Raw genomic sequence first — 16,979 nt, forward strand, 5'->3', positions numbered from 1 at the left:
AGGCAGCCAGGGACAGGGCCCTCCAGTCTGCTGTGGGCTGCAGCTGACTCGCTCTTCTTCCTCTCACCACTGTGCTGGTGCCGCCATGCCAGCCAGCTGCCTTGGAGCCCTCGGCATTCTTTCTGCTTGCACCTGCCAATCATGCTAATTGTGCAAAGGCTGCTGGGGGAACGAGCCAGCTGCATGGCATGCCAGGACGCAGAGCGAGGGTACAGCCACCACCTCCCACTCGGGCGGTGAAAACGGAGGGTGGTGTAAACATGTCACTATCGTGGCCCAGTTATCAATTATTTCAAGGAGAGGCCCAGCTCTCTCAGGCTGCTTCTCCAACAAGGCCATACTGGGTTTTTGGACCACTCTGACAGAACATGCCATTTAGCAATTACATTCATACATGGATGGACCCATGGGACATCATAACCATCTGCTGTCCTGAAGTATTCATACGCTGCCCCTCAGTCATCTGTTCCACCTAAATTGTCCCCAGAAGTCACTATGGCTCAGTGAAGAACTCTGACAGATGAAGTAGGAAGGAAGGAGAAAGGAAGAAAACTGGCTTCTAGCCTGATCCACAGCAGCACAAGGAGCTTGTATGAGAAAGGGACCATAAAGTGAAGCCTGAGCATGTTTTCAGTTTCTCAAGCAGTCTGTGCAGTCTCAAACAGTGCCTTGTCTCCTCTCTATCCCAGAGCCTCAAATTCCTACAGCAAGATGCTTCCAGCTGAGTTTCTGGAGAAGTTCAGTCTTATCTGGATTAGTGCTATTGAACATTTGAGAACCAGGATCAGGGCCTCTCTGACTGCTAATACGAATCACACAGAGAGGTTACCAGACTCATGGATTGATAACAGAATGGTGGAAAACCAGAGCATGCTGGTTAAGTTGGTCCTTAACATTGACAGTGCACTAAGGCGGCAACGTCTTCAAAATATGTGCAGTGTCAAGAAACACCTTCTGACATATTGCCCAAATATTGTTGACTCCTAGAAAATTAATGTCAACATTCAGCTAAAAACACAGGGCATCAGACATCAGTTTCACATGTTTATGGCCATCTAATTGATTTTAAGTACTTCTCTTTGTTAAACATTTGGAGGTGCTTAACCTTTCAGTTCAGCTTAGACTTCAGCCATCAGCCTGAAATGGGAGAGGTCTTCTAAACAGCTAGTCAGCCTGTGTCTAGATAGAAACCAGCCACTTTTGGGCACCAGGTTACATAAATTCTGTTCTACAAGCACTAGTTGGAGCAGGTCTGCCTTTAATTAACTGAGAGGGAAGGAGGGGGCAGGAGATTGGAAAGGAAGAAAGAAACACAGAAACAACAAGCAGATGAGAAAACACTGCTGGTGAGGAAATTCTAATAGAAATTGGGTGATTTTGAGTGAAATCTGGCAGTCTCTGGCACATATGAATGCATTCATTGTTGCTAGTTTTGATTAATGACAGTTGTACAATACTGTGCTGACAGTCACTGCCATACAGACACTTTTTTTTTTTATATGAAACACTGCTGAAAATGCAACCCAATCAGATTTGGCCCCTGAACAACATGTGCTATCATCACTGTACCGTGAATTGAGATTGATTGGTAACCAGCTGTGACAAAGTGGGAAAAAGAGCCTTGTCCTTTTCAAGAAAATAAAAGAAGAAAAATAAAAAACTGAATTGTGTCAAAACCGTTACCATCTGCTCAACCAAATAACAAATAAAACAAAACACATTAACTGTTTTTAATATCATGAACTAATGTACTGAGGTTGGATTCATACATTGGCTTAAGCATTTAAGAATAATCTTCAATTAAACTGGTTTTGTCACAGTTATAATTTTTTCCCCACATTCAAATGTGTTTCTGTCCATATTCAGCCACCAATCTTCCATGGCTATCAAATTAAAAAAAAAAAAAAAAAGAGAAAGAGAATTTTCTGAGCTTGGAGAGATTTGGTGATATGCTTTTTTCCATTTGATATAATTTTTACTGAGTGCTTCACAGAACCCGTAGATTTCCAGATTTTTTTAAAAGTGCATGTAGCTATGCATAAAAAAATAGATGCATCTCTTTGTCTTCCACAAAGGTAGCAGAACTATGTTTGCAGCTGGAGTTGTTACATTTCCAGAGATCCAAGTGAACCTAACTGGTAATATAAGGAGGCACTTTCTGCAGCTGTATATTTTCAAGTTGAGAGAATACATTACTGCATTCAGCAAATCCAACTCAAAAAGCATGTTTCTTGCTAAAGGGAGTTCATAAGTGAAAAAGTCACATCTTAACTGCTGTGAACTCAATAAAAAAGGCTTGATGCTTGATGCAACTGGCCTCAAAAAAATTACACCAATTTATACCAGGTACCTATTTTCTTCTAAACCATCACTGTAAATATAAATTTTTTAAAAAAATAATCTTTGTACATGGGTTTTGTAGGATATTTTTTTTTTAGAGATGGCACAAAAATTTCTTTGGTCCATTTTCTTTTGCCTGTTTGCCAGACTATTTTGCAAACCATGCACAAAGCTTCAAGATTACTCACAACATCAATGATGAGGGAGCCCAAATAGAGAGGTGCTACTGGCCAAAACCCAGAATAAACAGGAGGTAGTTAAGGAGGCTTAAGCTCCTGTCTCCACTTCTCTTTTGTGGTGCTGGCACTTCAGCTCCCAGCGTAGTGCCACAGCTTGTCACTGGCTCCTGGACTCTCTGTGCCAGATGGAGGGAGCCAGAGAGATGCTGCCCTGAGACTGGAATCATGAGCTTGTTACCTGCTTCAGCCTTGTGTGATCCAGAACCAGAAGGGAGAGCCTCCCTCCATTCCTATGGGTGATGCAGCGACTCCTACTGCCAGCTTCCTTACAAAAAACGTGTTGTTTTCTTTTTTTTTTACACTTACATGCACTGATAAGTGGAAGAAGAAAGAAGCAAAAACCTTTCGGAGGGGAAGATAAAGGAGCTTCTTCCCTAGCAAAACCTGAATAGCAACAGAGCAAGCATGACTGTATATATTTGTGTGCACTGGTCTCACATTACTTTTGTTGTACCCCTGAAAACAAGGTTTGTTGTTGCTGGGTGACTCTAAGACACTGCTTAAAGCTATTGATAAATTGAGCTACCAGAGAGCTATTCCCAAAGTGCTGACAGGATGGCTGCCGCTCACACCTACATGTCCAGATTCTCATTCATTCTTTGGCTACGCCATTCATGCCAGAGAAAGGTATAAGGCAATGTGACATTACCTTGAATTTCTTTGTGCGAGGCATATATGCAAGCAGTCATATAAAATGGTTCACTGGCCTTATTCCAACAAACCAGAAAAACAACTAAATAATACAGGTTACTCTTAGCTATTTTTATTTTCTTAAAATCTACTGACAGCAGCTTTACTCTTCGCTATTTTTATTTTCTTAAAATCTACTGACAGCAGCTTCTGCTTTAGTACAAAATCTTTTATGGGTTGTTCTTAGCAGATTATTTGTAATTTCTTACAGTGGACACTCTAATCACAATCATATAAAACACAAACCCACACTGCACTGTGCCTTAAATCAAGGCATTCAATAAAATGGCCTAAATCTGACAAAAAGTCTACCTAACAGTTACAGTCATTGGGCCAACATTGTGATACCATATCTATGTCCAAGGAAAACATTATTTTCCAACTTCTCTTAAAGCATTACACTATGCAGTACCACTCTTAAACGAAAACATATGAGAATGCACAAAACTTGTGCCTCACAAAATCAGTAGCTATGCTCTCAGAAGAGAATCAAGGAAGAAAAATGAAACTGCTTTTTATTCCCATTGAAATAATTTAGAAACACATTGAAGTTCAGAGGAAAACACATGTTTGGAAATCAGTAACTCAGTAAACTCTATCTAAACTAATGCAGGCTACATCTTCTACCTCTACATCTCTGTTTACACGGAGAAGTACTCATTGGGAATTACTACATCATAATTACCCAAAATGGGCTTCTGATTTGATTTTAGTTCCAGACAGAGCTCCACATTTCAAAAACTGGAGCGTCGGTGGAAGTATGAGCTAAGAGACCATGTAATGACTTGGCATGGAGACCTGTCCTCCTGTCACCAGAAGTAGTCCTTTCCTTCACAAATGAGACACATTTTTCAGGCACTTGGGGAGATTTGTATTATTAACAGCTATGTCATAAATTCATCCATCAGAAAAGCACCCGTGATTCTCAGGGTTATCTATTCAGCACACGCTACTGAAATTAATTTTAAGAAAGAGTGAAATACTGATTTTGTCTATTTCTGTTTTCAAAAATTGAAATGGTACTGCAAGTATTGAAAAACAGTAAGAAGATCTGAGCCCAGACTGGAATCTTAAACTCAATAAAAAAGGCTTGATGCATTTTTTTAACATAAGCACACAGATTATGAGTCGTTTGAAATAAACAGAATTTGTGTTGGCCTGTCTATTATTATTTGCCTTAAGCATGATAAATGATTATGAAGAATCTGTCAGAGAAGTAACTGTAATATTTTCTAATCTGTATTTCAAATCAGTAACCAACCTTGAAGTGGTAATTAAAGATGAAGTCATGTTGTTTTAATGAAAATGCCTTCAACATTACAGTTGAGTCAGAAGTCATATTATTAAAAAGTACATTTTGCTAATGTTAAGTAATTCTCAGCATAGGACTTACCAACAGGAACTGGAAAGTAGCTCTTAGGGTTCAAACTTTAACCTTGCAGTGTTTTCACTGACATTTTTTATTTCTTTTTAGCTGAGATAACAACTTTTGTATCCCATGCAGGGATGGAATGTGTTAAAGCAGAAGAAATCCCTGCAGGCCAGCCATTCCAGTAGTATCAGAGATGCTGTGATCAGAGCTCTTGAATCTTACTCTCACTAGAACATAATTACCAACTTCTCTCTCCCTGCTCTCATGAGAATTTTTACAGAAAAACTGCATGGTTAACTATATTCACTTTTTCTATCATTTTAATACTCAATAAACCGATAGCAGCCTAAACTGTTTGGTATCCTTATACTTTTCCAGAAAACAGCCTACCTCAATATTCTGAAACGTATAAGTACAATGTATAAACTATGTGATTAATAAGCTCTTACTTAGTATACTCTGCTTTTCTGCTACTAAAGATTCAGGCACTAGACTGAGTAATTTGAATTAAATTCTACATTAAGTTTTCTTAGGTCTCCTTGCAAGACCATTTATTTATTGCAGTCTTCTGTGAACAGAAAATTCAGAGAAATCCATGTTTGAGGCTGCTACTACTGGCATTAAATGTTGTTTCAGAACTCTGCTAGTGACTTCATTAATTCTGTGAATTGTAACAATATTAGGTTGTTAAATAGAGAGAATAGTAAATAAATCATTCTCTTGTGACAATCCGATTTCAAGTGCACTGCCAGTGATCCTTTCATAGATCACCAGTGGTTCACATAGAATGAAGAGGACTGCTAGTTGACACAATTCCTTTATGGTTGCTGTCCGTAGACTTGTAAAGCTATTTTCCCAACCTTGACCCTTATGTAAGCGACTGGAGACTGTTTTCATGCATCCACAAACAGACTGCCTGAAACAATAGCTCTTCTTCAGCTCTGTGGTGAGAACTGACACTTAACATGAAACCAATTTAAATGTCAGTGTTATTAACCATTTCTCTGCTGATCAGTCTAGCAGAGCCATGCCTGTAACACTTTTGCTCACAGCATTTGATATTTCATACAAATCAAATGGCAGATAACTACTGAGAGAGATCTATAGACCTCTGGGGTAACTGTGGGATGATGTGTTTACAGGACATTATTCAATGCCATGCCTTGAGGATTTTAAATGTCAAAAACCACTCTAATTTACACTTTCACTTGGCCACAGAAAACTGTAAAGAACATTTTTCCACTTACAGAAAAGGAAGAGATCACTGACAAGTAAAATATTAATCAGAAAAGAGCTATTCTCAACCAGAAGAACAACAGGAGGGGCTACTCCACCAGCAGTGAGGTACATCATCTTGACGTTATAAACACAAAAATAAACCAACCGTTGCCTCCCTTTTACCCCTCATCACCTCTTTATCTCTAAGTGATATCTATGACTTTCCAGGAGAAGTTTCCTCAAATGATTCAACCTAACAGCTGAAGAGATGCTTACACTGCACTCTGCTGTAATCTGCTGGTGTCCATTTAGGCACACGGACTCTGCCAGCTGCACAGTGGCCTGCCCTGTGCCAGCCCAGTGCTGCGGTACACCTCAGATAACAACATCCTCTGCACACCACCTCTACTCCTTCCAGAGGTAGCTAAGACTACAAATAGCCTATTAAACCTCTTTCTTTCACTGTCTCCTTTTGACCAGCTATTAAGAACATCCAATCTTCTCCCCTATGCACCTTATAAAGGGACTTAATCTCTCCTTGATGTTTTAGCTTAAGAAACAAAAAACTGGCGTGCAAATCACACTGGATCTAACTAGAGGTGATGAACAGTACACGTGATATAGCTAATATTAAAAACACATTTTTTTCCCTGACCCTTTATTTAAAACTGTTAATTGTTATTAATTGCAACAGAAATTTGCTGATGTAACCAAAGACTATATCCATTACACTACTAAAACATACTCTTTACTCTAATTAATTTTCAATACACATTAGACTGCATTTTGTTACAATCTGCACAGAGATTAACTCGACCACAGCACACAGCGCTGTAGTGTTATTAACTCATATTTCATTGAAAGGTCATTCTCCCCTTGGTTGTATCTACAGGAGGCTGTAGTCAAATACCTCAGTACCCCATCCACAGAATATAAATAGAATTATGCAACACTGTGTTTATTCTTAAAAATTACTGTCTCTCTGACTTACAGGGCCTTATCTTGTGATCATGAAGAAATACAAATGCAGAACATCTCTGGCTATCAGACCCTTTCGAATCTCCTCTTAAAAAAGATCTAATTTTTCAGAGTGTAGTGGAATAAAGTTTGCTGTCAGTTGCATTTAAATCCTTTTCAAAGATTTGCATCTGGAAGACAGTAAGATGTTTTTAAAATTTCATCATTTACCCTTAGTTTTGAGCTCACAAGAAGCCATGGAAAAAAACACAGAAATGAGAGTACTTACTGAAAATGCACACCTATCAGATGTGTGATTTTATTTCTGCACAGGCTGTGTGTATGCAATTACTTTTCAGGCACAAAGGCGCCAGTTCTAAAAACATGGTAAGACTAACATCTACCAAGACATTTGTTTTTGGAGCCAACACATATTAAGATACATTAATAAGTTAAGTCTACATATTAAGAATGCATTTTCCCAAATAACTTTTAATGAATATTCCTAATCTTAGTAAATAAGAACGCTTGCTGTGGTGTTTATGATTTTCATTGCTGTGTGTCACTGCTCTGTTTCAGTTAATAACCTACAATCTCTTAACACCTAGCAATATACTTTGTGTAAACTGCACACCATTTTTGTTTTGAAGCATCACTCTTGGCTTTTCTGCCTACACTCCTATTGCGTGGGTGGCGCGTGAAACAAACACCTCTTCCTGCTGGGGCAGTTGCCACTTTTCATCCCTAGTACAATATTCATCTAATCAGATAGTGCCTGTAAATGCAACTTACAGAAGCAGGTTGTAATTTCATCAAAGATGTATTTACTGAGCTAAACCAGCTGTTCTGGGCTGGGATGCAAAAAAAGGCCCATGTGATTGCTACTCACTCATTTTTAAGGCAACTGAAAAATACATTTGCTGAGCTAACCTCACTCTCCCAAAGAGCTGGCACTGCTAGCTTCTTCTGTGTAAAAGGTTTAAGCAGTTATTACAGTGTGTCATAAATTTTAACTTGCAATTGAAAATCTCTTCACTTCCTCAAAAAAAAAAAAATTTCCGTATTACTTGCTATATAATTACAGACTATGCAGCTGTTCTCTTCGGCTTCGCTAGAAAATTTGAAGACATGAAACACTGTACAAACCTTATTCAAATTTTATTAAATTGCTAGTCATAGATATGCCACTCTCATACTGGAAGCTCTCATATAATATCACTTTCTTCCTGTTACCAGGACTAAAAAGCAGATGAATCAAAAGTTGATCCAGGGCATAATGAGTTCCTTACCACACAGGAGACCATCAGCTCTCTGGCAAAAACTGTAATCTCTATTTCTGCCAAACAGACATCAAAGGGAAGGCTACCTGAACATGTGGCTGGAAGGAAGATTTCAATGTATAAAGACAATTTTTATTTCATTTCCAATAGGTCCTGGTCATTCTGCACGGCCACAACTGTCTGAGTTTCTTTAGTACATTTTTTGGTGCCATTTCCTTGTGTCATAATGAAAAAAGACTCCATTCATGAAATAGCGAACCTAATACTTCAGCTAAAGGCATAAGACCAGTGACCCCACAATATCCTGTTCACCTCCAGTCGTTTGACATGAGTCATACTTGATTAACTATTCCCTAGCCTTTGTACACTGTGGAAGCTATGGTGTGATGTTGAACTTTTAGAGTGATTAAAATAAAATATACACCATATGCCTCTACCCAGGTTCCACAACGCATTTCAGTCTTGGGTCACTGATTTGAAATGGACAGGTTCTGGAAAAAAGTTTTACACACCCCAGACTTCACATTGTACTTTGTTCCTTCCTGTTGGTGCAGTATTGACAATTTTAATAGCAAATTATTTATTTACTGAGATTTGTTTAGGCTTTATATATAATTTTCAAGTCTGAAAAAGTTTATTAATTAATTATCACAATGTAAAAAACCTACAAAAACAGTATACATAAACCACAACACTGTTTCCACCTTGTCCTTCTCACAGTTTTCCTAATTCCTGCCCAAGCATACAGAAGATTTCCAGGACATGCACCAAGGCATTCGATATCCCAAGTCAGGTCTACAGGATTTTGGAAAAAGTAATGTCTTTTTACTGTTATGAGACCTATTTTTCATAGGCATTTTGAAAACTTCCACTACAAAAGCCACTTTAAGCTTTTAAATTAAAAATATAGGCTATCATAGTTCAAAATAGTCAAAATTTGCAATGAAGCCTTGCGTCCTCAGAATAAACTAATGTCCATCTGTTCTCAGTTTTAAATCATGGTTATTCATACATTTTTGGGTAATTATATAAACAATTCAGCAAAATGGCCAAATTAATTTTTTTTAAATAGTCATCTTTTCAAACATACTAATTTCTTTAGAAGTTTTTTCTTTCATTCAATCCAATTGCAAATGGAGATGCTTACAGTTCACCAGGGACCTTTATAATTAAAGCTGTAACAGCCTAAAATTATTTTCCAATTATTACTCAAGACACCAATTGGTGGAGCAATACTGTTTATATTTGTCACTAGAAATTACTGTGATTACTTTTCTCTTTTCTTTCACAAGTGTCACTGAAAAAAGCTAAAAGGAAGTGAGATGGAAGAGCAGAGAAGGATTCCTGAAAGACTACAGATCTAATATCACTGATTCTAGCATCCACCAGGAGCAAATTACAGAAACAAAATGCATATAAAAATACAGCTTATACCATTTAGCTATCACTGAACTAGACATTTTTGAAGGCTGAAGTAACAATGGACAAATTTAAAAATTTGCAATAATTGTTGAAACAGGTACCTGCTATAATTGGTTTGTAATATCTAGGGATGAAGCCAAAAGCAAATTATTGCAAAAACAAAACCAGACAGATGTGCAAAGAAGGTCATTAGCTGTAGAAACAGGAAATTGATATTGAAAGCTATAAGACAAATAGCTGCACAGATCTGCTCAAAAGGATTTATGTATGTAGGAAGAATAAAAAAGGAAATTCCTTGATGGTTTCATATTTCACTCTAGATGTTAAAATGCTTTAAAATATGGGAGCTCAGAAGCTAAAAGCTAATTTTGGTTTTACCTCAAAAAAAAAAAATCTCCCTTTTCATCAAGGAGGAAAACCTTAGAAATTCTCTTCTTAATTTATTAAATTTCTATACTACAATTTTCTCATCCTTCCATTCATTCAGACTACACCTGGGCAAATTTCCTTCCTTGCATTTAAAAGGAAAAACAATAGCTCTTCTTTAGATGTTCCAATTCAATCCTCCTTGATCAAGCATCATGCAGCATCATTTGGAAACTTTCTCTTTTTGGACAGTGAAGACTCTGCCAAGGTATCTTGCTATACATACAGTCCTGATCATCAGAGAAATTTCCTTTTGAAGTGCAGATGTTGGACTCTACTTGATGACCACAATCCCTGCAGCTCAGGTGGTGGTAACAAACTGCACGGGCAGTGGCAGTGGTAGTCCTCTATCACCCAAAGTGGTCTCCAGCATGAGATTCTGCAACCTTGCCCCTTCGTAACTCATCTTTGTGATGTTCTGGGAAACACACATAAACTAAAACATATCCCCACTTTCTATTTTAAGATGCCAAAAGACAATGAATAAAATGTTAAACAGCAGTGTAAAACCACTGTGAAACATCGTGAGTAGTTTCTGAGCCTGAAGTTGATTATGATTAGAATGTATCTGAGGAAGCTTTTCTTTTAATTATAAGCTCAGTGAAAACCTTTCCTATCCTTCCTGTTTCATTTCATCTTCCTTAGAAATACATCATGAATGAACAGAAAAAAATGACCTCATAGCACATAGTGCTATATTTTTCACAATAAGATGTAAAAGAAAAAGAAGGAACATAGTAATTAAAAAAACTCTAATAAAAGTGCAACCTCATCAAAGGTATGGTTGGTTTGTGATCTGTTAGCTTTGCTCATCAGACCTAGAAGTAGACATGATTTAAACCAACAAAAGCAGCACAATAGTAAGAATAAACCACAGAAGTGCAATGTATTTACTATTGATTACTCTATAATGCACAGTTAAACAGCAAACAAAGAGCCATCCAAAATTTGCTCTTTATAATAATATTCAATGTATTACACACATACATATCTATCAACATAATTAGCAAAAAAGCTTAATTTTTTTTAAATCACAAGGAAATTAATCTGAAAAATGTATGTATTTGTATTATATACATGTAATATATATATATGCATATATTTATGTAATCTCCACTGAAGAATTATTGCATGCTCACATAAGACATCTTACAGAGTTGAGGATGTGGAAACTAGAATAGGTATTCTCCAATGAGTTTTGGGATTTTGTTAAGGATTTAGAAATTGAGAAACAAAAGATATTAACCCAAGACTCGAACATGACTAAGTGCTATGTGACTCCGAGGAATTTTGCTGTTGATTTTCATGAAAGTGTATGTGACACTAAGCGCCATATTTACCAAGTGGATGAAGACTGCCAGGAACTTTTAGCTGAAAGGACCCAAGCTAATTTAATGTCCTTTTATAAGACAGACTCTCATCCTCTGATCACTCTGGAATTTTCTCCATGTTTGTTCCTGATTCCGTGAATCTTTGTCGAACAAAGGGGGCTTGTTCCAAACTCCAACTTTGTTTTCCATTTCTGTTAGTTTGTTCTTGTGTTTCCTCAAGAGGAAGGTTTCTCCCTGAGACTTAACAGACATTAGCAAAGGAGCCAGCAGAGCCCATCACAGCGCTCTGCTTCTAATCCATCCTTCTAAGTACAATGGAGCAGCTCTACAACTCTCCAGTCAAGTTTTCTCTCTTTTGGTATCAGCACATTATTATGAAAGCTACTACCACTAGCCCATTCCTAAAAAATCTTTACTTTTCTCCAGCAAATTCAGTGAATACCCATGTGCTTACAATATCCAAGCATCACTTTTCTTCCTGACACAGGAATGCATTACCTTGGACAACAAACGCAGAATGGGCTTCCCTACTCAGCTGGCACTGAAACAGGTTTTGTAGTGCTAAAGACAGGCAATCTGGGAAACAAATCTTGCTCATAATGTCAAATAACAAAGGATAACTACTAGGGAGTGATTCCAGCATTACTCAACAAGTGCAATTTGAAAGCGTGGGGAACATGAATGTTGCTCTCACCTTCCTCTTGGTAAGTCTGCATCGTCTTTCTTCCACCGGACTGTTGGCGTGGGATCCCCCTGCACCTGGCACCGGAAATCCACGCCCTCCTCCTCCAGCACCACTTGGTTAATCGGTCGCCTGAGAAACGTGGGCCGCTCTTGAAAGAGAGATTAAAATTCCTCAGTGAGTCAGAGGCTTGAAATGAACACTTTTGACTTTTCAGCATCTTTTTGTTTACCGATTCACAGAACGAAGAAAGGAGGCTGAGCTCCACAAAATGAGACAAGTGGAACTGATGATGTGCATTAAGGGCCCGAAAGACGTCTGCCAGGCGGGAGAAGAGGTGGCTGCCACATCCAGCCCTCACGCAGGAGCTGAGAGCTGCCAGAAGGCAGCCTGTGCTGGCACCGACTGCCCAACTCCCACACCAGCTCAGAGGTCTCGCAGACCCTGTCCTTCCATGTGAACGTTTCGGCTCTGCACCGCTGCATATACCAAGCACCTCCTAAAATCTCCTGTCTGCTCCAGCGATACATGAGCTGCTGGTGGAGACAGCCTGCCTTTGGCAATAATCAATATCTTGACACTTCGGAGGAAAATGCAAACTTAGTGTTATGCATTTTAGCCAACTGTGGACTATTGTGCAGAGGTCAGAGCTTTTCTGATCCTCATCGCTAACTTCACCACAGAAAACTAAATTAAGGCCTGAATAATAAGTTCTGTTTACCCTTGTTATGTTAGCCTGCACGGCTACAAATATTATTAATCATCATAATGTTGTACAGGCCTGCTTAAAATCCAGATGCAGAGCCACAATCTGATCTCAGTTACACTGGTACAAACTCCAAGTACCGGTAATTTCATTTGAATGGATGTCACTGGGGGTAGTTTCCAAGTTGCCTTTGGACTGCATACATTTTGTTCTGTCCTCTTCTAGCCATACCACACTTTTATTGTCATAAATTATTTATGCCGGAGTCAAACCATTATAAGATCAAGTTTATACGAAGCAGTATTTCCACTCAAGACAGGGATTTATTATAAAGACATTTAAAACTGATTACACTCTACGTTTCACATTTCATTCTGAGAAAGGTGAAAGGTATGGTGTCACTTAAAAAATTACTCGAAATTTACACAGATGTGAGCAATACTAGATTCTGACTCAGACAGTTTGTCTTCATAACTGAGCTGAGTTGATGGGTTGACTATTGCTGTTTATTATATCCAAGTAATAATTAAAAAAAAATTAGAAGAACATTATGAAGTTTGCAAAATCAAGCATGCAGCACCTCGGTACTGGAAATAACAGAACTAAGGCTGTTTGCCCTTTAGTTTCTGTTTATGCCTTATGAGACTGGTTGCAATTCTACGATCACATACTATTTTTTTTCCCAAACATCTCCAGATTTTTCATATTCCTTTAATGACCAGGTGTTTAATATTTTGCTTTAGCTGCACCGTTTAGCAGGTGGCCTGCTGTCATACTACTCAAACTTCACTTCAAAGATGGAATTATTAATTTCCTCATGACCTCCATTACACATATCTTAATGGTCTATAAACAATTCACTTATTTTCATAGCTCTTCTCTAAGGTGTGATGGAAATCTAAGAAAGCAAGGTAGAAAACGTCTGCTGGATTTTGATGCTCAATCTGAGACACAAAACTGCCAAATTATTTTTTTTGAGAATTTAGCATTAATTTTGTCTGTTCAAAGCTCAGGTTCCATTGAATTCAGTTGCAGCTGATAAAATGTTCACCACTTTTACAAATCAGAATATTAAGTCCTATAATAAGGAACATGAAACCACCTGTTAATAATTATGTAAATGAGTGACAGCATCACATAGGAATTCCATGATAGTAGCAAAGAGATCTATTGGCAGGGAAAAACATATTTTGTCAGCAGAAGAATAGACACGCTCAAGAATCTATAGCACTTTTCAAGATGCTACAGATAAAGACATGTCTAATGGGCAGAGGCTCTTCTCCTCATTTCTCTAGGGCCACTGCTTTTGTCCTGTTCCTAGTTCTGCCCAAGACCACAGGTTCTGGCAACATTTGTGCAAGTAAATTCAGTTTTAGCCTCTCACCCCTCCGTGAAATCTCAGTCTTTATTCTCTTTTTCAAGTCTGTGTACCAGCCTTATAAAACCTTCACTACAGCTCCTTGCTGTAAGTGTGCTTCACCACATTTTTCCTTCCCAATGCACATCATCTTCTGATCATCTCTAGCTGGGTTTGCTCCTCCCTTCATGGATGTGTCATTGCCAGCCTGTGACAGCACCTCAAGTCCCTCTCCATTCCAGCCAGTGGCTCCGTCATCTCTTTCCAACTGCTGACTGGCTCTTTAGCCTATTTGTCTCCTCCTAGCCCAGAATATCACTGTTCAGAGCTGCAAGTGAGCAAGTTCACAGGTCCAGTCTCCCTTCCAGCTATTCATGCCTCTCACTTCTTCGGACCTCACAGCAAACTGACTCTTCTCCACTCTGCGTTTAAACTAAACCTGAACTGGAGCTTCTTTGTTCTGTGCCACCCAGATACAGCCCATCCACTACATTAACACAACAAATTTCACTGAAATGACTAAGCATCATCCCAGGAGAGTGACAGCAGAAGGAGTGCAGGGCAGTTGAAGGAAAATGCTGTTCAGACCTGCATTCTACCTGGTGTCCCTGGCATATGAACTGATGATATTTTTGTATTTTTTTTTTTAGAGAGGGACATAATTGGAAAAATTTGGTGAAAATTATTTGGACAAGCAAAAAATTACATGTCTGGCATAATGTAGCTATTTCCCATCATAGTTTGGGTCCCTGTTATCCAATATGAGGGACCTGTCTTTCTCAGGATAAAAAGTTTCTTCCATTCATCTCCTTCAAGTCTTTCCACATTTCCCTCCAATTATCCTTTTCACCTCCAAACTGCAGGAACCTTCTTGGAGAAGAATGAATCATTTTAGCGATTAAAAAAAATAAAAGATATATATGTATATATATACACACATATATAAATTTTCCAGTCAGGCATGGAAAAATATGGATAAAGCCTATTAGTTTCACAAACCTATTAAAACTTTATAAAGAAACAAATGCATTAGTTATTAACCTAAATGCTAAGCAATACACTTGGCCTGTCTGTAATTATGTGAATCTAGAAGGGAATATCTTAATTAAACTTTCTGAAAGTTTGCAACTGTATCATATTCACAACTTCCCTCCTAAGAAAAGCTCAGACCAACCCTTGTACAAAACACAATCTACATTTTGACATTTGCTTTTCAAGAGGTGATCCCAAACCAAGAATTTCGATCCAGATCAGCGTCCTCATAGATGATTTAGAGACCCTGATTCATGCACACTGAATTTAAATAACTCTGCACGTGCCTGTATGTTGGCTTGGTCTGCATACAAAAATTATTTTAGACGACGTTTATAAAAGCTGCCTGTAAACAGCTAAGAAGGTAATTTATAAAATAGCTACTTGTGGCTATAAATGCTTCTATACAGGAGATGAGAAAATAAATTCCTATCACATTTTCTGAAGAACCCAATTGACGAGACAGTAAATGGCCCAAAGGTCATTAGGCAAATCACTTGATTCTACATCAAGGCAATTTAGGAGTTTTGCTTCAGATCAGCTTCTCAAACTGCGTATTTTCCAAAACAGTTAAGAATTTGCTAGAAAATAGCTATGTAAGTACAGATCCCAGTTAGCACGGAGATGCAAATGCCAATAACTACTATTTCCATTTTTTTCCATCATCTCTTCATTTTGCACAGTGTGAATCAGGAAAGAACAAGTTATCTCTCATGTTGTTTCCTCTATTTGTATCACTCACACAACCCCTTGAATATGTCCAATAGCTAATTATACAGCTATAAAGTGATCAGAGTGAATGCCATTGCCAATGCAATTAACATTCTTTCTGTGAGATTAACTGGATTTGAGTCACCTGCATAACTTGCTTACAATGTTAATCTCTCAGGAGACAAAGAGCTGCCTGCCAGAGCATGCTAAATAAAGAAGGTTTATTCAGGCAGCCAGGTCAAATTTAGTTTCAAAGCTAAACTTGAGAAATAATATTTTTATTTTTTTATTTTGAAATAGTTTTCCCATAAATAAAGCCTTGTGGAATAATTAAACATTATTAGTCTGTCAATAACATTCAGAACACAATACCTTTGAGAAACAAGATAGTGTAATAAATTTAAATCATAGACATATATAAAAAAATAATATAGCTATTTTGTAAGTTTTCACTGAGTAAATACTACGCACTTCCCAGACTTTCTCTGATGAATATTCAAAATCTTTAAAAATAACTATAAAATATGTTATGGTTATATGTCATGTCAACAACTCGTGCTATTACTAGAGTGACCTTTCTAACTTCAGGGACTGTTAATGCAACCTGGACACACACCTACAACCTATTGCAGTGCTTGAGATACACATGGCAAGAAAATCTACAGAACTGATCCTAACCAGAAACACAAGAAAATCCTTTCCTTGCTTTGCGTGCTGATAGAAACTAACTCCAGAACTCAATTCTTCCTCTATTTAACAGTTGGTCTGAGTATCACAGTCTATTAGAGAGGCTCCAATGACCCTCAGATGCATTATTGCCCTTTCTCTGTTCCTCAAAAAGTTGGACAGCCATAGATGGGACCTTAATCTAATTAAAATGATCCTAACTAACTTAATATATTTTCTCTGCTCAGGCAACTGCTACAGTGAAGGATTTGATGGTCCCCATAATGCAGAGACTCAATCTGATTTACAACTGTTTTCTCTGTCTTTGCTGGAGAGAAGGCACCATTTTTTAAAAATGTTTTTCTGTGCTAGATAGAAGCATTAAAACATGAATTAAAAGGCTGACTTTGAGGAGATATTTAATAGCAAATAGTTAAAAAAAATAAAATCTTTTTCACTTCAGCTTTCTGATGTAAAGGAAAAATTAAACAAATCAAAATAAAACCATTAGATGGTTGGAAGTAAGTTTCACTTCAGAACGCTGTCAATA

At 37.8% G+C, this 16,979-nt stretch overlaps 1 protein-coding gene across 1 annotated transcript in view; it reads right to left on the reverse strand.

Annotated features, from left to right (window-relative positions):
- ROBO2 (roundabout guidance receptor 2) overlaps positions 1 to 16,979 on the reverse strand; it is a gene marked incomplete at its 3' end in the record, with an annotated part of 521,961 nt that overhangs the window by 191,484 nt on the left and 313,498 nt on the right. Inside the window, exon 5 of the mRNA XM_080358539.1 lies at positions 11,970 to 12,108. Within this exon, the coding sequence (XP_080214665.1) occupies positions 11,970 to 12,108 (139 nt within the window). The remainder of the gene's footprint in view (positions 1 to 11,969; positions 12,109 to 16,979) is intronic.

This window comes from Nesoenas mayeri, assembly GCF_963082525.1.
Source record: "Nesoenas mayeri genome assembly, chromosome: 1".
Taxonomy (NCBI): Eukaryota; Metazoa; Chordata; class Aves; order Columbiformes; family Columbidae; genus Nesoenas; species Nesoenas mayeri.